The sequence below is a fragment of the Scomber scombrus genome, chromosome 16, assembly GCF_963691925.1.
Source record: "Scomber scombrus chromosome 16, fScoSco1.1, whole genome shotgun sequence".
NCBI classification, from domain to species: Eukaryota; Metazoa; Chordata; class Actinopteri; order Scombriformes; family Scombridae; genus Scomber; species Scomber scombrus.
In genome coordinates this window covers 11,150,116-11,174,297 of record NC_084985.1, presented here as the reverse complement: position 1 = coordinate 11,174,297, position 24,182 = coordinate 11,150,116, and the positions used below count along the sequence as shown (strand labels likewise).

The 24,182-nt window shown below is 37.9% G+C and overlaps 1 protein-coding gene across 4 annotated transcripts in view; it reads right to left on the bottom strand.

Annotated features, from left to right (window-relative positions):
• Positions 1–23,917, bottom strand: part of LOC133996101 (uncharacterized) — a 43,968-nt gene extending 20,051 nt beyond the window's left edge. For 3 of the 4 annotated variants that reach the window (XM_062435657.1, XM_062435658.1, XM_062435660.1), the window contains exons 1-20: positions 23,869–23,917; positions 22,771–22,865; positions 21,652–21,805; positions 21,338–21,530; positions 21,061–21,132; positions 18,908–20,801; positions 18,720–18,812; positions 18,157–18,270; positions 17,187–17,340; positions 14,922–15,114; positions 12,610–14,500; positions 12,227–12,319; positions 10,033–11,274; positions 9,660–9,733; positions 9,230–9,346; positions 8,761–8,921; positions 7,524–7,683; positions 7,202–7,396; positions 922–1,084; positions 493–563 (exon numbers count right to left, since the gene is read on the bottom strand). In XM_062435657.1, coding sequence (XP_062291641.1) covers positions 493–563; positions 922–1,084; positions 7,202–7,396; positions 7,524–7,683; positions 8,761–8,921; positions 9,230–9,346; positions 9,660–9,733; positions 10,033–11,274; positions 12,227–12,319; positions 12,610–14,500; positions 14,922–15,114; positions 17,187–17,340; positions 18,157–18,270; positions 18,720–18,812; positions 18,908–20,801; positions 21,061–21,102 — 6,657 coding nt within the window. In that variant the 5' untranslated portion in view covers positions 21,103–21,132; positions 21,338–21,530; positions 21,652–21,805; positions 22,771–22,865; positions 23,869–23,917. The remainder of the gene's footprint in view (positions 1–492; positions 564–921; positions 1,085–7,201; positions 7,397–7,523; positions 7,684–8,760; positions 8,922–9,229; positions 9,347–9,659; positions 9,734–10,032; positions 11,275–12,226; positions 12,320–12,609; positions 14,501–14,921; positions 15,115–17,186; positions 17,341–18,156; positions 18,271–18,719; positions 18,813–18,907; positions 20,802–21,060; positions 21,133–21,337; positions 21,531–21,651; positions 21,806–22,770; positions 22,866–23,868) is intronic. The other variant, XM_062435659.1, reaches the window with a different exon arrangement.
• Between the last annotated feature and the right edge of the window lie 265 nt (positions 23,918–24,182).

Below are 24,182 nucleotides of genomic sequence, written 5' to 3'. Positions count from 1 at the left end.
TGGTGACGTGTTTTTTGTAAGTAGTGTTTGCTAGTGTTTATTTATTCATTAAGTGACTGACATGTATGATTTAAAGCAGCGATTCATTAAATCCAGGATAATGTTCTTCTTCAGTAAACAATAAAGGCAACTTTGATTAGGAGCCGTGCATCTAACCCTGTTAGCAAGGATCAAATCTGACAACCTTTGTTATTGAACTTAAATTTTTGATTAAATACTTTTTTAATGAAATCTTGTAATTTTGTAATATTCAGTCTTGTTTCAGCCTCTTTCTCTTCCATTTCATTGTCTCTCTCATTGCATTCCTCTTGTGTCTCAGTCAAGTCAAGACACAGAAAAACTTCATTAAAAAACATGAAAACAAGGACAGCAACATGCAAACATGTCTGCTTTATATAGTGTTCATCTGTTACAGATTTATCTCATGACTTTACATTTTACATTTTTAATTGTCAATGTGTGAAATATATTTGCTGTATGAAATATACTCACAGTATTTGTTTTTTCATTTGATTGTGTGCCTTTACGCCACCTCTTCATCCGAGCCTGCTTGTTTATCTTTCCTGAAGGGAGAATCAGAAACATGATGTGTGAGCTGTAGACCTTTCTGTCTTTTTTGACCCTCATATGGTCTTCAGTGCGTCCAAGTCATAATAGAGAGAGCAAAGTAATGTTGCCTACAGACTGCGTAATAGCAACAGCCTTACAAAGATCATGTCTTATGATGTGTCTAATAAAGTGGTTACAATCAATCCTTCCTGGATCTTGATCTCACTGGTACTAGTGGACACTGGTAGAGTCACTGGTACACATAATAACACCCATCTACACCAACACAGGCTTTTTTCAGTTTTAACCCTGAAAAAAGGGCAGAGAGTTCAAGAGAAAAAAAGTTATCTTGACAAAGTTATTGTCTGGTACCTTGAAGCTTGTAAACAATTACAGGCCGTAGCTTGTAGGACGTCACACAGGTTCGAGAGCAGAAGAGCTCCACAGTGTCTTCACCGCTTTTGTGGGCAATCATGTCTGACACCGGTTGAGACGTCTGGCACATGGTACACTTGTGAGGTGTGTTGATATTCTGCTGTGTAATAAAACAGAAGACAGAGAGTCAGCGATATCTAAGGATGACTGATTGTCTCAAAAAAACTTCAGTGTGCAGGCGTTTCATAATCTTGTTAGCTTGAATACTGATGGTAGATAATATGGGTGCTCATCCGAGATCAAACAAACCATTCTGTAAGTTTAATTTTGGCTTTTGTGGTAAATTGGCCCACTTCTGGTTTTGGTTCCTCCTTTGACAACTTAATTCGCTTTTGGTTTTTAGTAAGTGCGGACTTAAGAATTGATCTACTATAACCACCAGCTTGGGGAGTATTAATACATGAGTTTTGTTTTTCTTTTGGAGAGGGAGAACAAATAAGTTTATCCCTTTTGATTCCCGTTTGGTTGTAAATTGGTAAGGGCTATTCTATTACAAGTGAAGTTGTTATGAACATAGGTGCTGTAATGTCACCATCAGAGTTAATGCTGGCCTCAAAATACACTATATAGTATGACTGGAGCAGTTTTAAATGCTTTAGGCTAAGTCCTTTACTTCAAATAAAGTGAAATGCTATCTTAAAAAACTAAGAAATTATTTTCCCAGTTTGGTGTGGAAAAACTTCTGGCCTGCACAGACCTGAAATCTCATTCAACACCAATTTTGTTATGAATCAAGATGCTTACTGTGAGCCAGACCTTATCACTTAACATCAGCATTGGACTTAACTAATTGTAGCTAAATGGGGAGAAATCCCTGCTGCCACACTCCAAAATCTTGTGGAAAACCCTCCTAGAAGAGAAGAGGCTGTTTTAGCAGCATATGTTGAACATGTTCCAATGTTTGTGGAATAAGATGTTCAACTATCATATATGAGTGAAAAGCTTGTAATTCTCTTGTACTGCCCATGTAGTTTTGTCTTTAAAGGAAAATGCTGGCTGTGGTGTTCTGGTTGTTTTTTAACACATCCTACACATTATGCAGTGTGTATATCTCTGTTATTCTGTTCTCGATCACAGAAAAGGAAGTTTTGATGATACTGATGCTAATAATCATTTCAGTAATTTCTCAATTACCAACATTTTCTGGCAACAGCTTCTCAAACATGACAATTTGCTAATGTTCACAGTAACTTTCACTGCAAATCAAAACCTCTTTGGGTTTGGACCTGTTGGTTATACAGAAAAAGCAATTACTAGGGGTCAGCTTGTGCTCTGGAAACTTAAACATTTTATAGACTAGTAATTATAACTTGACAGACTAACTTCTTTTTGGGGGGTTTTTCCCCTGTTGTCTTCCCATTGACCATGCAACTTTTATCCTCCCAGGTTAAAACCGACCCAGTTTGGTTTGACTTTTTATAAAGCATAAGGTGTAAATGACTACCCAATTCTGTGTTAGACCTTTTTGGCCAATTTCATTCCAACGTATTACCACAGGTTTTACACATATTTTTGAAAATTATAGTCAATAGACCTAATTTAAATGAATGTATGCCTCATTTTTGAGTTAATGCCTGTTGTCCTCCACAGTCAAAATTGACCCAAGGGTTACTGTCAATAAAATCCCACTAAAAGACCAAAACAATGAATTTATCCTTACAAGCATTTAACAAGCATAACCCGTGCAGCGAAAGCTTAATATATCTTATTCCTCTGTGCCCACAGATTTCTTTTTGCCAAAACACTGACAAACACACAACACCCTGCTGCTGTACTGGAGAACATGTTCCTCCATAACCATGAATATACCCACAGCAGTTTATTTTGAGACAGATCCACAGACTAATAATAGTGGCCTATTTTCCTACCATCAGCCATCAGACTGCACAACACCACAGCTCCCAGTACCTCCCACTCAACTGAATAGGACTAGGATTAAGCCGTACACCACTCAAAGTTAAAAAAGACTGATGCTGCACATGTTTTCAAGTACCTTACTCCATAAATCGCAGGAACATTCACATGTATACAATCTTAGGAACTTCTAAATATTAGACATTTATAAATTGCAGATGTATTTACACAAAGACCCAGTTTACTGAATACAGCATTTTATTTATTTTATCCTATTTTGTCTTATTTATTGTTGATTATTTTTAGCAGTAGCAGATTTTAATACGGGTAACATGGGCAGCTGTCCATGGCAGCATCTTACCGAGGGTGGCACGGGATGCACACACCAAAAGAAAAACAAAACAATCGCTTATTTGCACGTCACGTCTTCTTTTTATAATAACAATAACCTTGTTGCAGCAGGCGCCATCGTTCTAGTTTGTGAACTATCAGCCTCTACCTGCTGAGAAGATCTCACAGTCAGCAGTAGGAGATGAGCAAAGGAGAGGAGCAGGAGTAAGTTGACCTCAGGTCTCTACACTGAAAGCCTGAGGTACTCACCGAATGTTGTATGGTAGCCTAATAATGCAATGTTTCTGTGGCACTGCGCTAAAATGTCAACATCACCTTGTTGTGAGCTGCATCTACAGCTGGATTTGTGACAGTATGTAATCAATAAAGACCAGAGAACATCAAACACATATAATCAGTGTTGGGAAGGTTACTTTGGAAATGTAATAGGTTACAGATTACTAGTTACCTTATTAATAATGCAACTTATTACATTTTGATTACTTTTCTAATTTTCTAACAAATGTTTTCAACTGTTAGGGTAAGCGTACCCATTAAGCCACCAAAATCTAATAAGGTGTTTTTCATGGATACTGACTTGATTTATAAGGGAGATCATTTCTTATAAAGTGCGATTTTCTCTCATTTGAAAATGTATTCATTAGTTCATGTAGATTTTGGAATATAAAATAAAGATATTTTAATTTTAATTTTAGTCTTACATGGGATTAATTGGTACTGTTACACCATTTAAGCCCTCATGATTTATTTACAAAATATTTAAAAAAATATATTGATTTCAAAGAATTAAATAAAGCAATATATGTATTCAAGTAACATGTTAATTATTAAAACATTTTGAAAAATCCTCCTCCTGAGCAAAATCTTAAACATCTGACTTCAGATGTAACCTCCTTCGTAATATCAACATTTTCATAGGTAACTGTAACTTAATTACACTTTTTTCCCCTCAGTAACTGTAACTTATTACATTACTATTTATTTTGCAATTAAATTACAAAACGTTGTTACATGTAGGCTAACTATAGTTACTCCCCAACACTGCAGATAATGCTATGTGTAAAACCACAGAAGCATTATAATATGCGTGATCCAGGAAGTTGTCAATGTTAGAAACTGCCAGTACCCGATAAATATATAAATATATATTTATAAGTGAGTTGTCCAGCTTCAGTGCTCATCAGTGCAGACTCACAGTTACCTCTTGTTGGGACAGACTTGTTGTCGGTGAGGTGACAGTGTGAGATTCAGGCTCTGTCCAGGGGAAAAGTGATGGGACAGCTCCTTTCTTCAGCGCTGCGTAATAAGTCCTCTGTCCTCCGATGTAATCCTTGTGTGTGAAGTGGTCGCTGCACACACGCAGTCCGTGGGTCCGGGTCATGGACGCGGTTGTCACTGTCGGGTCGAAACGAGGGTTTCTGATGGCTTCAAGCCACTTGCAGCACAGCGCCGGGTTGGGGGGGGAAATATGAAATTTGTGCTGTGTGGATATTTTTGACTTGCGGACATTTACACAGCCCGGTACGAAACACTTCATTTTTTAACAGTGGTCTCGAAGAAGATGCGAAGATAGAAACAAGTGGATATTCTTCGCTTTATGCGGACTGTGTAAACACAACCTGACCAGAAACGGAGCCGACAAGTAAAACAAGGTAATGAGAACTGAGAAGTTACCCGCCCCCTAGAAGCGCCTGCTCATCTTTCTTCCTTTTTTATTGTACAAACATGTACAGTATACGGTGGCCGAAAAAAGGTCAGCGAACTGCAAACACCACAACGCAAATTAAAAAAAACCTTCGATGCAAATTAATTTATTTTTTTTTAAAGCCACAATGCAACTGCTCATCTACTCCTGCAATTGCGGTACAAGTGCTGCAAAAAGTATCAACTCAACAACAACTTGCATCTCAAAAACAGCAGAGCAGAGCCTTGCTCACTCCTACCCTTGATGAGTTTACCTTTTGCCACAATACCTCCCCCCCCTCCCCCCCCCACCACCCCCCCCCCCCTCCTCCTCCTCCTGTTTTGGCCATTCTCATTTAACACTGACATCTGACTGTCTGAAAACCACCTTCACCCTTACTAAGATGCCCCCCCTTCCTGCCCTTGTGTTTCTTTTCATTTGTTTCCCGTGGACAGTGCTGATCACTGCCTTAGTCCACCGATATCCCAGGAAATCAATAAACACGACCATCACAGCAAACTTTGGACTTGAGTGATTTTCTTCAATAATGCATTTAATATCTGCACTTTTTGATCACACCAGATGTTCAAATGTCCATATTTTTTAACAGCAGCTAATTTTTCCCAGTGACCATTATATTTGTAAAACTTGAGCCGAAGAAAAACACTGGCTCTAACGAGGGCTTTTCAGGTTTTTTCTGAGTTTCACCACCACCGTAGATTCTTGGTTGCAATCTGCAAACTCACATTCACCAAGAAACTGTTGTACAATGCTTACACAGATGTTCTTCAACTGCATGCATGCAAAATAAGTATTAAGCACTTCATTAGGAACAATCTAATGCAGAACAACAACAGCTCTGCCATAAATTCTACTTTGACAGAGGTTATAAATTCTCAGTTTTTGTTGACATTGTCAGACAGGTGATAATTCTGCTTCAGGTTTATTATTGAGGTCATAATAGGTGGGGGTATATTGAAGTGCATTATATTGAAAAGAGGGGACAAAATATGAACAGCACTGTTAAACATAATCCACTCCAGTACACCAACACCACCACTACCCTGTACTATTTCAGTTTCCTTTTTCAACAGGAAGTCCTTGTGGGGAACGTGTGCTTTTTGTCCTCTTTGTGCTCATTACTACAACTGCACAAATAGACGGTGTGACAGACTCTGACAACAAAGTCTTTTCTTTTTTTTTTTAAACAAATATTCACAAGCACACCCAAATGTGCATAACACATGCACCATTTAATCCTGCCTCAGTAAATACTCCTGTTTGAGTGGGCAAAAAATGATATTAGCTCACTGCTGGTTGGCTGAGTGTCACAGACAGGGTTAGAGAATATTGAAAGACATTATTGGTTTTGTTTTTTTATGTGATTTGTTGACAGTAAGAAATACATATAATAACCACAGCTTAATCCTTTAAAAGTGTATTTCACCTGATCATTAAAATTTTGTTACTTTGCTTTTTAGTAAAACTATAGTCATAACTGCAGTATTTTTTGGCAACATGTTTTGTGTTTGAATGGATTAACGTATTATGTTTTTATTTTGTAGGAGGATAGGAGGTTAGCAGCAAAAGCTAGTAGTTTTGTATTCCATCTGTCTATGTTTTGAACCTCTGATTAAATCAACTTTCTCCCCACATGTTTCCTTTGGATAATGAAGTTGAATTGGATTATCTGATTATATTTATTTTATTAAAAATGTAGAATAATCTCAGCCAGATAATTACAATTTGGTTATTTTACTTTCTGTGTATTTCAGTAGTTTCCCATCAACTCTGCTTCTGTTTCATTGCTGTAGATGTAAACAATAAGGAAAACTTAACTAAATCTGACAAAAAAATTTGCAAAATATGTTTGTTTTTATTTGACAGGCTCTGGTAACTACTCCACTGATCCTACCACCATCTCTAAAGCTATAAACATGCTTAATTGTATTTGCACATGTACAGTCTCCTGTACTAAACATCTATGGAATGATTGGCTCTAAATGTGCCTACTGTTGTCCTATTATGTGCATGCAGTGTTTCAGTGCAAATGGTGGATAAATCATTAAACCAAAAGACATTCCTGTGTGTTTTCTGTCAAATCATTTCAAACATGATTGAACTTCTTCGAATGCTGTCTCTGTTTGTATGTCTGTTGTAAACCTTGTTGTCTGTTACTTTGAATTTGTATAGTGTAAACATTGTTTTTATTTTCTGTATGTTCTGTATTCAGGGTGGCCTTGGAAAAGACAGCATGCTCCTAATGGCCCCTCCCTGCAGAAATGAATATTAATAAATGAAGTGACCGTAACATCGTTTTTTCTGCACCTCTTTGAACTCGTCCAGGCAGTTGTCGCTGCAGATGGTTTTGGTGCCCTCCTCCATCTTCAGGACAAGCGGTTTCCTGTGGCAGTAGGAGTTGCAGTTCTCACAGACGGTCATGTTGTCCCTGCGGAAATCATCCAAGCAGGCGACGTTGCAAAACTTGTAGACAGACCCGTCCAGGGTCAGCTCACATGTGCTCTATAGAAGGGATGATGAAAGGAAAAGTAAGTATGACAAAGAGTTTATAACTAAAATAAACATTTGTGTTGGCAATGATTTAAAAAAAATTTTAAAAATTGTATTTGAAAAATTTATTTTCTCTTACAGTGCAGGTTTTGTCACACTGGCTGCAGATTGACTGCAGTGTCTGGGTGAACTCAGGGTTGGACTTGAAAAAGAGAAGGCACGCCGGGCTGCAGAAGTCCTTCATAGTCCCCTTTCTGTCCACTGCGGCCATGATGAGGTCCGAAAGCTGTGTTATCGCCCTGACAGAATAAAGAGGGGAGACCATAAGAAGTATATTATAATATTACCCTTTAACATGGTAATCAAGCTGATACCATAATTTGTGTATAAAAAGATTTGATCAGATAATCAGGGAAATTAAGACGTTGAGAGGCCTGCTTGATTAGCTCTATCTATTCACAGCACCTATAATCAACATTTTTATAATAATGAATCAAATGATTACGTGTAATGTGAAAGCGGCTGCTCAAAGTGATTCCATTCAGTTCTACAGAGAAACTTTCAGCTCATTGTTTTGGTTTTAAGACTTGAAACTTTACTGTTTTGATTCACTTTCACCAATCTCACAGCCTTGTTTTCAGCCTTAACAGCCAGCTGTCAGCAAAACAGCTAAAAATGTACAAAATGTACAAAATGACTGTACACTATCTGCCCATCACCAAAATGCAAAAAGGCAAAGATATCTTGTGAACATAGTGGAACATTTTAACAGCTGAAGAACCAGATATTTTCCTTAGGAGTAAGTGAAGACTAGACCAGAGCTACAAAGGTACAGTGGACACAAACATTAATCCAAATAAATGTTCATGCTGCTCTGTACAACAAGTTATCCAATCAAAATAAAAAGCAATCAGTGTTGTATTACCAGCTTGTTTCTGCTGCTCTCAAGTGGGGAAAAACATATTGCAGGTTTAACATCTACATTATCCAAAGCACTGTCCTTTTTTAGATTTGTTTTTGCATTTTTGCTGCCCTCTAGGCAGCCTTTTGTTTCCTTTTTTGAGAACATTATGACATTGTAGAAACTTGAAATACACAGACAATAAGTCATAAGTGTATTCACTGTTGTCAAAGGTAGGAATCACTGGAGGTTCAAACAAGCAACTTTAAAACAACAGCACACATTTTTCACCATGATAGAAGTTTTAAGGCTCCACTAGTTGCTTATCTACCACACTGAAATAACTGGAAAACTGTGACTGCCTGCAAGTTCATTCAAATGTTTAAACCACTAAAACGTGCTTTGTACTACTACAGTACATACAAGAACACCAGTCTAGTCCATTGAGATTAGGTGATGTATTTCATAGACTCACTTGAGGCAGTAATGACATGTCCTGACAACTGTTTTGTTGATGGGAAACATTTGAAACAGGCAGCGTTTTGTGCAGAAGACATCCATGAATCCCTTCTTCTGGAAAGCTGTTTGGCCCTTCAGCATACTCGTCTTGCAGTGGGAGCAGCTCATCTGTATGTCCTGATATGCAAAAGAACATTTTTTTTTTTTTTAAATTGCTCATTTGATAATTTTATTTTGTTGGGTAGGATTTATACACATGAATGCAAATGAACTAAAGACAAAAATATGACATTCAGAATAGATCTGCATTAAGTCATGACAAAATAAATACGAGAACTTTTTTTTTAAAGATCTGACCAATGCTTTTTTTTTTCAATCTTTGCACTCAATAGATTAAAAATGGATAAAAATGACAACACTTACACTTGGTGTTGGTATTTGAAATGTCAGAGGAGCAATGAGTACTCTGAAGTGGGTTTTCCTACCTTTTCAGGGCTAGGCTCGTTGTCATAGTCATGGATTGGTGGATGTCTGACTGGCCTCTCAACAGAGTTACACAAAGATGGTAATTGGGACATGTTGACTGGAAACTGAAACTTCTCCTAGGACAAAAAAACAAAAAAAATCTATTAGGATACTGTGATCCTTGTACAGAAAAGGATATGAAATTTGACGACTACACCATATATTATAATAGGAAATTATGTTTATACTTTTTCTATTCTTATTTCTTTTCATTTCTGACCGTGTGTGTGACTGACAGTGTGAGTAACTAAGAAACACTAAGTGAGAATGCGTAAATTTGTCATTATACAGTAGAAAAGTCATGTGGTTGTCATAAGTTTGAATATAAAAAAAGTAACTATGAACCAGTTTTTAGTAATGAGAGAAAACAGCAAGAAACTGGTTACTCACTATGTCCAGTTTTGGGATAAATATCTTCAGTTGTTTCGTGCCAGCCAGTGTAGCCAATAATTTGCTCTTCTTTCCTATAAAAAAATGTATTGGAAAGTAAGAAATGAGAAACACAAATATTTTTAAAAAACAACATTTTTTGAAAAATAGAAAGGCCCTTTAGGATTAGCATCTTTATACAGATACACACGTGCCTGTAAAAAGTATTCAACAACCCCCCCCCCCCCCCCCCCCCCCCCCCCCCGGTTAAGGTTTAAGGAAGATAATGTACAGAGGGGCAAACACAAATTTTAAATAAATGTCTCAAATATATTGATTAATTCAATGAGAACACAATACACTACTGAGAAGCACGGCGTGCTGATTATTTTACCTGTATTTAAGGTGGCAGATGAATACCTGCAATCCACATCCATCCAGTTACTTTCTCCCTCTCCTTTCTTTCGATTTTCTTTCTCTGCATCACTGTCCATGGTCCCTTCGAGGTCCGTATCTGGGGTAGACTTGGAAGAACTGCCTTTCTTCTTATCACTGCTGTGATTGTCCGTCTTTTTCGTGACTTTAACATCTTTTATCACAGGTGTTGCTGCTGGGCTGTTTGTGTCACCATCGCTATCATTTTCCAGAATTCTGTCAATGTCATCATCGGTGTCTAAGTCCATGTCAAAGTCCAGGTTCAGGCCGTCGTCATCATCACTAACACAAATGTTTGATGCGTTGCCTTTGCTACAAGATGGTCTTTCCTCTCGTGTGTTGACAGCACAGCTCAGAGATATTTCATCTGGCTTGTCATCCTTCTCTGTGTTCATTGCATCACGTTTCTCCTTATTCAGCTCAGAAGACGCCTTTTTAGACTCAGTTTTTTTGGGTCGGCCACGTTTCCTTGGAGAAGGCACTTGGCGAACGCTGCTAGTTTTTTTTAAAGCTGAGAAGGAGCGTTTTGAAGAGGAATGACCTAAAGGAGAGAAAGGAAGTTCCTCATCGGTGTCTAAGTCCATGTTGAAGTCCACATTCATGTCTTCGTCATCATCACTAAAACAAATGTTTGCTGCCTTGTCCTTGCTACAAGATGGTCTTTCCTCTCGTGTGTTGACAGCACAGCTCAGAGAAATTTCATCTGCCTTGTCATCCTTCTCTGTGTTCATTGCATCACATTTCTCATTATTCAGCTCAGAAGACGCCTTTTTAGACTCAGTTTTTTTGGGTCGGCCACGTTTCCTTGGAGAAGGCACTTGGCAAACGCTGCTAGTTTTTTTTAAAGCTGAAAAGGAGCGTTTTGAAGAGGAATGACCTGAAGGAGAGAGAGGAAGTTCCTCATCGGTGTCTAAGTCCATGTCGAAGTCCACATTCATGTCTTCGTCATCATCACTAAAATAAATGTATGATGCCTTGTCCTTGCTACGAGATGGTCTTTCCTCTCGTGTGTTGACAGCACAGCTTAGAGACATTTCATCTGGCTTGTCATCCTTCTCTGTGTTCATTGCATCACGTTTCTCATTATTCAGCTCAGAAGACTCACTTTTCTTTGGTCGGCCACGTTTCCTTGAAGAAGGAACTTGGCAAACTCTGCTGGTTTTCTTAAAAGCCGAAAAGGAGCGATTTGAAGAGGAACGACCTGGAGGAGAAAGAGGAAGGTTATTTTTCTTGTTTGCTACTTACTTTTTATTTCCAGGTTTTATTTCTTCTTTGCTGGTGAAGACAAAAAGATCCTCTCAAATTGTTCCTACTGGGTTTCTTACAATTCATAGATTGTATAGATAATACATATTTTGAAACAATGCTACCAAATCTCTAAAACTAAGTCACCTAAATACCGTAGTATTTGTCAAGACACCCAACTCCTTGTTAGTTAATAAAACTCACATCACACTTTGACCAATTTGAGTGAAGAATTTCAGTTTTAAAAAATCAGCATAATCTTGTTTACTTGTATAGTTTATTTAAGCAATCACAGATCTGATATGAATGAAAAAACAAATGTATTTATTTTGTGTCTTACTGTCTGACACTAAAAATACTGCATAACCTGTGTAACCTTTGAAGGTAGTGGCTTTGTCCTGAGCAATTTCTGTTTCATTTTGTACATAAAGCAATGCATTCACTGAAAAGCTTAAATGACGAACATTTAGTGAATAAAAAATGATTTTGTATTTTGTAGATCAATTCAGTGGCCACCATTATAGCCACATTTTTCATTCATCTTTGACTATATTAATGTAAACTCTGCCTATCCTTGATTTTATATACTGTTTGTTTCACTGACACAGATACAAGTTAACCTTTTTTTTTTTTTTTTTAAGAAAACAAAACTCCACATCAAAACAATTTCAAACTAATCCGCCACCTTCTTGGCAACTGTCTAATGTGCAATATGTAGCACTGAAATTTCTAATGTCAATTTTGTAAAAACAAACCAAAATTAGGTAGAGATTAAAAAATCTGTTGAATTTTTTCCTCATTCGTGCACAAAATAACTAATTGCTTCAGTCCCCCTGGAAATCTCTGTTGGGAAAACTACTCTGAAACACTGTATAATAGAGATCAGTGTTTCGGTATTTTTGACATACCGCTTAGCTGAAGAGAAATTTCTGATTCTTCATTGTCCTCCTCAGCATCACTGATTTTAGGGTTGTCCTGCTCCGCCTCTGGCTCCCATTTATCTTCAAAGGAAAGCATGATATATATATATATATATACACACATATATACATATATACATTATATATATATATATATACACACACATATATACATATACATATATATATATATATACATATATACACATATACACATACAGACACACACACACACACACGTCACACTAACCACAACTTTAATAACTATTTCTGATTGATAATTTTTTACTGATGTTAAGCCAGTTGCCGACAAAAGAAACACACTCTTATCCTGGCAGGTTAGAAATTTAAGTATTTAATTTGACACATACCTGCAAACTCAATTTCCTCAAGAGATTTTCCTTTGAATGTTTCAAGAGATCCATTCTCCATTGCCGACAGTAGCTCTGAAATTTTTGCGATGTCGACAGCTGCCTCTGGTGACTGATAGTAATCTCTGTCCGTCCGAATATCACAGCCCAGCAGTTTGCTTAGCTGATCAAGTTCGTTGTTTGTGAGGCTGAGAATCTGGAACACTCTCAGAATGTGCTTATGGAAGAAAAGAGACCTGAGGTGCTCGGGATTCTTTGCCTTACACCGATCTACAAAAGTCTGGACACACTGGCGTCCCTTTAAGTAACTAATACATTTGGCAGCTGGCCTCCCAAATAAGAAGGGATTACTTTCATGTACATCACATGATTCTCTCTTGCTCACAAGCAGTTTTATCGCACTGAGCACTTCAGGTGTAAGCGTAACTGCTAGTTTTTTGTCTCCATTGCTCATAACATTGATCTTCATGGAGCGCTTGGACAGAATTTGCTCAAACTGTGACTGGCAGACAGCAGTGTTGTCAAGAAGCTCAGTCTCCTCCCATTCCTTGAATGACTTGAGTGATACTGTTGAAACGTCTAGCGCAGATTTGTTGTAGACTGACACTTGTGCAACTGTGACTCTGAGAAGTGCAATATAGACTGGTGGGCTCTCGTACATTGTCAGGCTTTCAACTGCAGAGGATGCAGTCTTATCCATGCACTGGTAGAAGAGCTGGATATCCTGTATGAATGGTATCGTTGACAGGCCATCTACATTTGGTTGTGATGAGTGGACGTAGATCCATTCTTCGGCACACAATTTTACAAATGTCTCTGCTTCTTCTATTGTCTGTTTATCAGCATTTTCTTTTAAGGCCCTGGCAAGATTAATGTTGGCAAGGTTCTTCAGTGAAATTCCCAATTTCCGGTAGACACTTGGTCTGTTACATGACTTCATCTCTTCACTGAAACCTGCGACCTCTTTCACAGCTTCAGCAAGTTTGCTGAAGTTTTGTGGTTTGATAGCTTCTTCAAAGCTAAATATTGACTTTGTTCTCAGTTGTAACAGGAGTCTTCCCATTTCCCTCAGTTTCTGTTGGATGTATGAAACTTTTTTTGTTTTACCTTCATTATAGAGGTTAATATACTGTGCCAGCTGCAGTATGTGGGAATCATTCCGAACTATAGATGCAACCTCATCATTCTTCAGCTTCTTAAGGATGTGTATCAAATCTGACGAAAGTCCCTGGGAGTCTGTTGACTCTGCAACAGCAACCATAGTCGAGATTTTAGTCTTGACCACTATTGGAGATTGCGTATATTTCTTTGCAGGACACTTTTGCAAATGTCGCCACATGTGCTTGCGAACATGCATGCCTTTACAATAGAGACAGACTGCAAGCTCTTTTTTATCAGTGTTGGAAATGCTTGATTTTCTTATCAATTTCAGTTGTCCTTGGTTACTCTTCAAAACCGTCTGATTATGTTTGTAATTTCCTCTGTTTCGTAACTCATTCAGTAGTCTTTTCCGTTCCTTGGATTTTCGACGTAATGCAAACACTTTAGCAATATCAGCTTCTTCGTTTCTGTGGGTGAAAAGGTGACGAGAAATTTTGGACTTCGATTCCCCACAAACATAACAGTAATTTCTGCTGGTGCAGTGAGGGTCTTCAGACTGTGATGAAGCATCAATGTGTGAGGAGTCACTATCAGAGTCGGACCCATCAGGGCTGTCATTCCCTTTGTCCTCCTGCTGCATGCATGAAGCATCTGAGCTCTGCTGTTTTGAACAACCAGACTCTGTGAAACCTGAATTGTTCATCTGGTTGTCACTGGTTGGTCCACTGTCAGGTAAGTACTCTTCATCACAGCAGGATTCTGCAGAACTGCAGACTGCTGAGTCTCTAACCTGGAACAAGTAATTTTGAATAATTTACATACACCACCCACAACACTATGCTCACTTTTTTACACTTCACTCTTTAGCTTACTCATTATTGCCAATATTACAGGTGTATTGATACTGCTATTTCTGTGCCTCCTGTAGTGATAATGGTACATGTAATAAATGTAGTATGTTTACTTGGTTAGGGGACAGGCTCAGTGAGTGAAACGCAGCTCTGCTTCATTGAAACCCAGTAGTTAGCCAGCTCTCAGCACCTCCCAAACCCATTAAAAAAAGACTGATGCTGTCCATACTATGTAAATCCCAGGAACATTGGAAACAGATTGTTGTTGAGAAGGAAATAAACAAAAACTTCCTTTCTGTGTTCTGTGATATATTTAAAACTAAATTCACAAGCAAGGCATTTAGTCTGACATAAACTTACCCTTGAGCGCCACGGATAAGAGGAATCCCCATACTTGTAAGTTATCTCTTCGCCTGGGGATATTTTTTTCACCGCAAACAAGCATAAGTGTGGTTTTCCCTCACAGACAATTTTCTTCATTTCGCAGTTAGGACTTATATGATCGTCGTTCACAAGTCTTCCGAGGGTCCTGTCCTCTATTGAAGCATCAATGCTGCAAGAAAAATACTCATAGTGAAATTTCACCTCCTAAAATTACTGCCTTTTATCAAATACAGCTTTTTCCATTATACATTTGTAGCACTACTCGGCTCGACACGTTGTTTTTGCTTTTCCATTAGGGATTAGGGATTTTTTAGTACCTGCTCTGGCGAGGTTCCAAGCAAGCTGAGCCAATACTAAAATGTGACGTCAACAGACTGCCAGCCACTGATTGCTCAGAGAGTGTCGTCACTGGAAGAGTCATGAGCGCGACGTCCCACATAGTCTATGACGTCCCACACAAGAATCAAAACCCACCATTTTTAAATACCGGCAACAATAGTTACAGCGAGTTTCACGGGAGTTAACATGGCTTCTATGAGCAAAACTACACCGTGGTCCTTCGACAAGGTGCAGACATTCCTTTGTGTGGTGGCAGACGTGCTATGATGACCCCGCCCATGTTGAGGAGGTACTATGAAGTAATGGAAAACGACATATCTGGTACCAAACCGAGTAGAGTCGAGTCGAGCCGAGTGGTGCTAGAACTGTATAATGGAAGCGCCAATAGTGACTGATGGTGGCAAAACATTTTGTCATTCTATGAAACTACTCAATCTTATTAGTGAATAAAATATTTTTAAATGTTTTTTTACATTACGTGCAAATTGTCCAAATTCACACTCATAAATGAAAGTTAAACAATTTTTTATAATTATATAAACATTTCATATACCAATTGAACACATGAGAAAATAATGCAAAATGCATGAGGTTAAAACGAATGAGATTTGTACATGTATGCATGCTTATTTATACTTTTTTGCATCAACTGGGATTCTGTGGATTTCATGTGAGCCAACACTGATCATTTTAACCAAAAACAAAAATAAGTAACTGGTTTCTGCAGGTTTGAACAAGTTAAATTTAAGACCTTTTTAAGACCATTATGAGTTAAATTTAAGACCTAAACGAAGTAAGAAAAAGTAAAGAAAATCACAGTCCTAGAATTATTTTCAAAATAACTAAATGTATTGCCATTCACAGAGCAACGCATGAAAGACCAAGAAAAAATCTAGTATATGGAATGGAGTGATTGAGTGTGTGTGCGTGTGTGCATACATCTACATATATCTAAGCTCTTCTCCTTTGGCTCTGAAACAAAGAAAGCAGAAGTGATTATCTAAATTCAACTAGTTCATTACTTGTGAAAATATGAAATACTGTTTCAGTACAGTTGTTTTTTCTACATTGTATTTGTACAAATAACTAAACTAACTGTCTTTGCTTATCAATAAAAGACTTCTAGATGACTTAGAAGTGGATCAGGATCAGAATTGATTTATTTTAGAGATGGAAATAAATAAGATCTCTCATTAAGACTTTTTAAACTGAACCAAGTAAAGCAGTACAAAACTGCTGCTGTGTTTTAAACAGCACGCAGGTGTTTCACATTCAGAGGTTTGAGGCTGAGCTGCAGGGTTGAGTGGAGGTGTGTGGGGAAGTTTATTTGTGCTGTTGAACGTAACCGCTGTGAAACAATCAGAAAATAACGTTTTATTGATCTGATTCGCCGGCTTTCTTACCCTTACCGCTCCCTCTCTTCATAAACTCGCTCGACCACAGCTGCTAATAACAGCGTCCTGTAGCCGCTTATTGACGGAGTAACTCTGTCCACATATTCCGTGTCGCTGTTTATACAGAACAGTGAAGAGGAATAAAGTAGTAATATTCCCGCAGTGAACAGACTCTAAGAGCAGAGGACGGCAACGCAGTGACAGCAAACAGCAGCAGAGGCTAACGTATATTAGCTTCTCCTGTCCTCTGTCCCAGCGGAGCTGAACCTCCGTACAGCAGAGACAGAGACGGTGGAAAATCATTCACTAATTTAACAAAACAAAACAGAAAAAGGGCAACGAAGGAAGCGGTAAATGGACGTACATATTTAATACCTAACTAAATGTAATTTAAGACCTAGTATGCAACATATGGACGTATTTAAGACTTTTTTAGGCCTAAAATGGAGATTATAAAATGTTAGTCTCTTTAAGACCCCGCGCAAACCAAAACAAGCAGTAAACTCACCGCCAGTTTGTTCCATTCCACGAGAAGTCAAAGAAGTAACAATTCAGAGTGTCACATTTCTTTTTCTCGGTTTCTTGGTGAGGGAAAATGTTCCCCCGATACTCAACAACGAATGTGGATGGTTCAATGTATTTAAGGGCGAACACACCTCTTCCTTTGAAAGCAAACAAGAAAAACAGTTAAGGTAGTATAATGACAATTATTATACAATTGATCCCTTGATAGCTTGCTTTAATCAAACTTAAAACACCCTAAAACAAAACCACTATGGGTGAAAAAGAGTCCTTGTTATAAGTAGAAATTAAACAATAATCATAAAACATGACTCCCCTACAGAGAGATTTGTCTTTTATTTTATTAATATTGAGGATGTGGTAGAGTTTCACAATTAGGAAGTTTTATGTAAGTGATGTTTCTCAACTTTAAATCAACTTTTGTTGTGAAGCTCTAGTATTCCAATTAAAGTTGTGAATTTACTCCTATGTTGTTTTAATTCCAAGACAAGAGTGTACTATTCAAGACTACTCATTCAAAATCAACAAATCAATTCTTCATCTGCGTTTAAAGAAAAAACTAAAGACCATTTAATCTGGTTTACATCATCTAAGCCTAAATTTGTTAGGTGGTGTACAAAGAAAGATTTTCAAGGTGTCAAGGTCTCTGCATTATTGCAAAGCATTTTCATCACAACTTGACAGTGTTTTTAGGAAAACGTTTTGGGATGCCGGCATTTTTAAAGACTTTATTATAAAAACAGTAGAGAGTACACGTGATGGGGAGGAAAAGCTGGGGAGTTGACATGCAAAAAGGTCCACTACCAGAATTGAACCACAATGTCACTGTTAAAACATCAGTTTTGCCTTCTCAAAACAGAAAACAATTATTGAGAGGGACTAACTCCTCCAGCCAGTTCTAAATGACTCCCTGAAACACAAATAAATTGACTGCTATGGGAGATGGAGACACTTACCTTTAGACGGGTCAATAAACCTTTCTTCCAGGGACGGTTTGTCTCTGCAAGCCTTTATGTGCTCCAGGGCGTCTTGCTCAGGACTCAGTTGACTCCCCTGTTGTTCCACTGCATCTGAACATTTTTCCAAAATATTAAATAGCATTAGCAAACTTCACTCAGACAATCTGTTTGACAATAACACCCCTCTTCTGTAGTGTCGTTATTTAACAACTCACTATCTGTAACCTTTGGTAAGTTTAAAAAACAAAACAAACAACAGTTTTCTATAAAAATCTGGACATGGTCTGAGACTGCATTTTTAATTCTATACCTACAACAGTATTTCACCCACAGACCTTTTCACAACTGTTAAACATCTGAATTGTGATTACAAACACTAAGTTCAATTACAAAGAAGTCACAATGCTAAAAAAAAAATACATACAAACTAGTAGTAAAAAGTTTGATTGGTATTTTAAATATTACAGAAACAACAGAACTACTGATTGTTTGATTGCACTCCTGAAAGAATGAGTGTTACAGATCAGGAGGCACTGGGATCTTTTATCTTCATCACATACCACTCTGCTGAGGCATGCAATCTGATACTTCATTGTCCTCCTCAGCATCTGCGTTATTAGGGTTGCCCTGCTCCACATCTGACTCCAATTCATCTTGAATGAAAAACAAGATACAAAAAATAATGCTTAACAAGTTCCTTGTCTCCTCCAAACAAGCACTGGTAGAGTATATTACATAGAAAACGTACCCTCAATCTCAATGTCCTCAAGAGAGTTTCCTTTGAATATTTCCAGAGACCCTTTTTCCATTGCCAGAAGTAGCTTTGCGATTTTTGCAAGTTCAACAGCTGCCTCTGGCAACCGATAATAGTCCCTGTCAGCCCGGATGTCATGTCCCAGCAATTTAGCAAGGTGATTCAGCTCGTCATTCTCGAGGTTGAGAATCTGGAACACTCTTGCAATGTGCTTGTAAAGATGCATCGACCTGAAATGCTCTGGGTTCTTCAAACCACACAGGCATGAAAAGGCCCTGATGCAGTTCCTTCCATGGTAGAGGCTTGTAGCAGAGGAGTTCGGCCTTGCAAATAAGAAAGGATTGTGTTTGTGCACTCCACATGCATCTCTCTTGTTGACAAGCAACGTTATTGCACCAACAAGTTCAGAGGTCAACAAGACAGCAACGTTTTGGCCACTCCTGCCTAGAGTATTTATTCTGATGAAGTTCTTGGACAACACTTTGGTGGTTTCTTCCCTTTCCTGGAATGCCTTGAGTGTCATTTTTGAAACCTCAGGTGCACATTTGTTTAGGACAGACGCCTGTGCAAGTGTCACTCTGCAAAGTGCACTGTAGATCTGTGTTTTTTCATACATCTTCAGGCCTTCAATGGCAGAAGCTGATGCTGTTTCTAGGTACTTGTGGAACATCTGCACATCATGTGTGAATGGTATGGTAGATGGGTTGTTTATCCTTTGTCCGTTTTGCCAAGCCTGGACTGTTTTGTAGAAAAGCGATGTCCAATGTTTTGCATACAATTTCATGAATTTCTTTGTGTCTTTCATCATCTGTTCATTGCCATCAGCTTCAGCCAGGGCAATGTTGCCTATTGCTTTGAGTGAATGTCCTATTTTTGAAGCAAGATTTGGTGTTTTGTAGCACTTCATCTTTTCATCAAAACCAGCAATGTCTTTGACAGCCTCAGCAACTCGGTAGAAGTTTTCAGGTTTGATAGCCTCCTCAAAGGAAAATATAGATTTTTCTCTCAGCGCTAACAAGAGTCTTCCCATTTCTCTCAGTTTCTGTCTGATGATATCATGTTTATTTGGTTTATTGCCACTCTTCTCGGACAGATATTGCGCCAGCTGCATTAAAAGATAATCATTCTGAACTGCCAACGCAATCTCATCTGGTTTCATGGTCAAAAGCATCTCCCACACATCAGATGTAAGTTTTTCGGAGAATGGTGACTCTGCAAGTGCAATCTCACTTAAGACTCTAGTCTTGCCACCTTTTACTGAGTTTTGTGTCTTAGAGGGGCATTTGGCTACATGCCTCCACAGCTTCTTACGCTGAAACATGCCTTTACAATATAGACAGTGTGTGCATGTTTTAGCGGTGACTCCTGTAGCTGTTGGTCGTCTTCGCAGTTTCAGCTCTCCACTGTTATCTCTCAACACGCCTTGATTATGTTTGTAATTTCCTCTGTTCCGCAAATCATCAAGCAACTGCTTTCGTTCCTTGGAGTTTTTGGGTAATGAAAATGCTTCAGCGATTTCAGGCTCCTCATTAGCATGCGTTAAAAGGTGTCGAGCACTCTTAATCACACCTTTCCCACAAACATAACAATAGTTCTTACTGTTGTAAGCAGAGACTTCAGGCTTTTGTGTAGCATCACTAGTTCCATCATCTTCATCCCAGCTGAGTTCATCAGAACTGAAAGCAGCCTCCCCCTCCTCCTCCTGCTGGGTACATGAAGCGGTCATCTCTTTAAAGGAATCTGACTCTGTAAAAGGTGAGTTGTCCCTGGAATCCAGCTGACAATTGATGTTGGTAACACTGTCATCATCAAGACTTGGCCCAATATCACATTCTTCATCATCATCAAAGCAGGATTCTTCAGAACTGGAAGCTTCAGAGCTCTGAAACTGGAAATATGGAGATACTTTTTTATAGATCTCATAATAATAATAATAATAACAAACAGAAAAACGGCTATCTACTAATTTACAAATATGCTTTAAAAAGGTGGGGGGAAAATTGTATAAATTATATATTAATTATTGATATTCTAGGCTGGTAGCAACGTGTATACATTTATACACAGTATTGCCATACCAGTATATTTGCTGTGGTGGCATGAAAAAAAACTGGAGGTAAATGCATTAAATGTAGTCTTTTAAATACCATTTCATTCTTTGGTTTTAATGAAGAAGGATAGGATTCCATGTTGAAAGAACTCAATTCATCATAGGATTCCTGTAAATATCAACAGATGTAAAAGACGTGAAAAAGTATCAAACTATCAAACTTAACTGGATTACAAATATCAGTATTATATTACAATACCACAGGCTAAGAGGATTTTATTCATCCAAGTCAAAAACTTATTTTCATCAAAAACATGCCCTATAAGTCTAATACAAAATCAAATGCAAGGTTCCTTTTTATAATATTAACTTACCCCTGAGCGCCATGGATAAGAGCAGTCCCCATAATTGTAAGTTATCTCCTCACCCACAGATATTTTTTTCACTGCAAACAGGCACAAGTGTGGCTTTCCTTCATAAACAATTTTCTTAATTTCACAGTTAGGACTTATGTGATCATCATTCACAAGTCTTCCAAGGGTCCCGTCCTCTGCTGAAGCATCAATGCTGCAAGAAAAATACTCTTTGTCAACCATCCTTAAAATGACTACATGAACATATTAATAAACTAACAATAAGGCCCCTTTATGACAAAGTGAAAAATATGCTAACGTGCTAAATAACTTACCACCAGTGTGTTCCAATCCATGAAAACTCAAACAAGTAATTGTTCAGCGAATCGCCACATTTCTTAGGCCTCTGTCTTTGAGCAAAGATGTTCCCCCGATATTCAACAACAAAGGTGGATGGTTCAATAGCTTCCGAGCTGACCACACCTCTCCCTATAAAATAGTGAGATGAAAATTGAAATTAAAAATGTGCTCAGCAGGTTAATCCTGGTCAACCATTCCACTATCAGATATTACACAACTCTTGTTCGCTGGTGTTTAATCTCAGACAGTTAGTGGAGTCACAATGTTACCGTGATTGTTGGATTACTATGCATTTAGTATTCTGCCTTTATACTTCATACCACTTGTATACTAAATGCACTACAATACAAAACTGTGAACTGTAACACTGTAAATTTTTCCTTTATGTCTTAACTGCCAAAGGACATGAATATACCTGGCTGTGACAAAGAGTACTCCACTGATTTAGCATTGCACTCCCATAACATTAATCATAATGGAAAGTGTTTTTGTTTTTTTGTTTTAAAAGAATAAAAAATCTACACAGCAGAATCACAAATAGTATTTTTTATACTTCTACTACTACTACTACTTCTTTTGGTACTTACATTTTTCACCAATGCAACTGAACTTGATCCACTTGACTGTACAGACTTTGGTGTGTTACTATATTAGTATCTAATGTAGCCTCTAGGTACTAGCAGATTTGAGGAGCAGGCTTCAGAGTGCTGGTAACCTCACATCTTTCTTTCTAACCCCACATGAAATTTAGTCTGTAAGTCCCAAAAGGCTTTATACATCTTTTTTCACATGCTGTGGTACAAACTTTGATGTGTAAAATCATTAACATTTACAAGAGTACATTATAAGTGCACAATAATCTAGTAAATCTATGATATTGTTTAGCTTCACATATAATATCTGGAAGACACTTAGTTCACTCCAACTTCTCCTCTGACCCACCCAAACATTAATGCCATTTGGATCATGAGTCATTACCATAACACATTACTGCAATACACAATAACAGATTTAGAGGGTCAGAGACCCTCCAGCATGAGATCCCTCCAATGACAAGACAGATATCTGACTGCTATGGGAGATGCAATACCTACCTTTAATCCAGGAAGGGTTTATCTTTGTAAGCAACTATGTGCTCCAGGGCATCCTGCTCAGGAGTTAGTTGCCTTCTCCCGTTTTCCATGACTGCCTGAAAATTTTCCGAAGATACTAAATTAGGTTTGGGGAATGAGGAGTTGAAGCTGACTTTTATTGATGTACCATATTAACTTGCTGATCTTCCCTAACTGACAAGAACATATTTCATAACATTACATGTAGAGCTGCAATAATGAGTCGATAATTGATTAGAATTGCACTATGAAATTAATCACTCGCTAGTTTGATAACCAATTAATCATACTCATTTTTCAGAAAAAAAGCTGAAATTCTGATTCCAGCTTCTCAAACATTAATATTTTGTAATCTCTTTCATCCTCTATGACAGTGAACTGAATATCTTTGGATTGTGGACTGTCGGTCAGGACAAAACAAGACATTTAAGGACATCATCCCTGGCTTTGGGAAACAGTGATCAATATTTATCCCTATTTTTTAGACAACTAATTGATTAATCGAAAATATTATCAATGGATTAACTGATAATGAAAATAACCATTAGATGCTACTCTAATTAAATCTGTCATTCATATCAGGTTCAATTAAATCCAGTTTGATTCATTCAACTACAAAATAAGTTTAAAATATATCCCTCAGACAGCCTGTGTAAGTCTTACATTACAGTCATTACATTAATTAATAATGAAAATAATTGTTAGTTGCAACCCAGTTGTCTTCATTGGCCACTAATTCCCTGAACAAAGGCTGTGTGTTTACATAGGCATCATAATGTGCATTTCTACCTGTGCACCATAGGCAATTTGTGTTTAAACTATGACAACAAAGACAACAGTACAGATAGCTAGCTAAGAGTTAGCATGGAATATTGGCTCTTGCACTGCCTAAAATGTATTATCTGATTGTTTTTATATTAAACCAGTTTGGTAAGATAGTTCCCTAACTGTTGTTAACTCTGCACATACTTTGCAAGACTGCTAGCATTAAACGGCTGGTAGTGTAACCAACACATTTTTAGTTGATTCTTACACAATATCATTTCAAAAATTATCTTTTTAATACAAAGTAACGTTTACCTTTGATTGAATGTCCAAAAGTAGTAGCAAAAGTAGCTAATATATTGGCAGCCATCTTTCCTTTTCTTTCGTCTTGTAGAGACCACGTGACGACGACGTTCCGGAATCTCGGGTGAGTGGCGGCGGTTCCAACCAATCAGTGAGCTCTACGTCACTGACTGACTCCGCGGAGGACAGTCAGTCAGACACACAGAATAACTGGTTTATATGGTTTATGAGGACGTAGTTGGGCTTTCATATAACCGTCCCCATATTGACGTGCACACATACAGTCATTATTACAACCGCACACAGACATTCAGCAACGTGCAGCT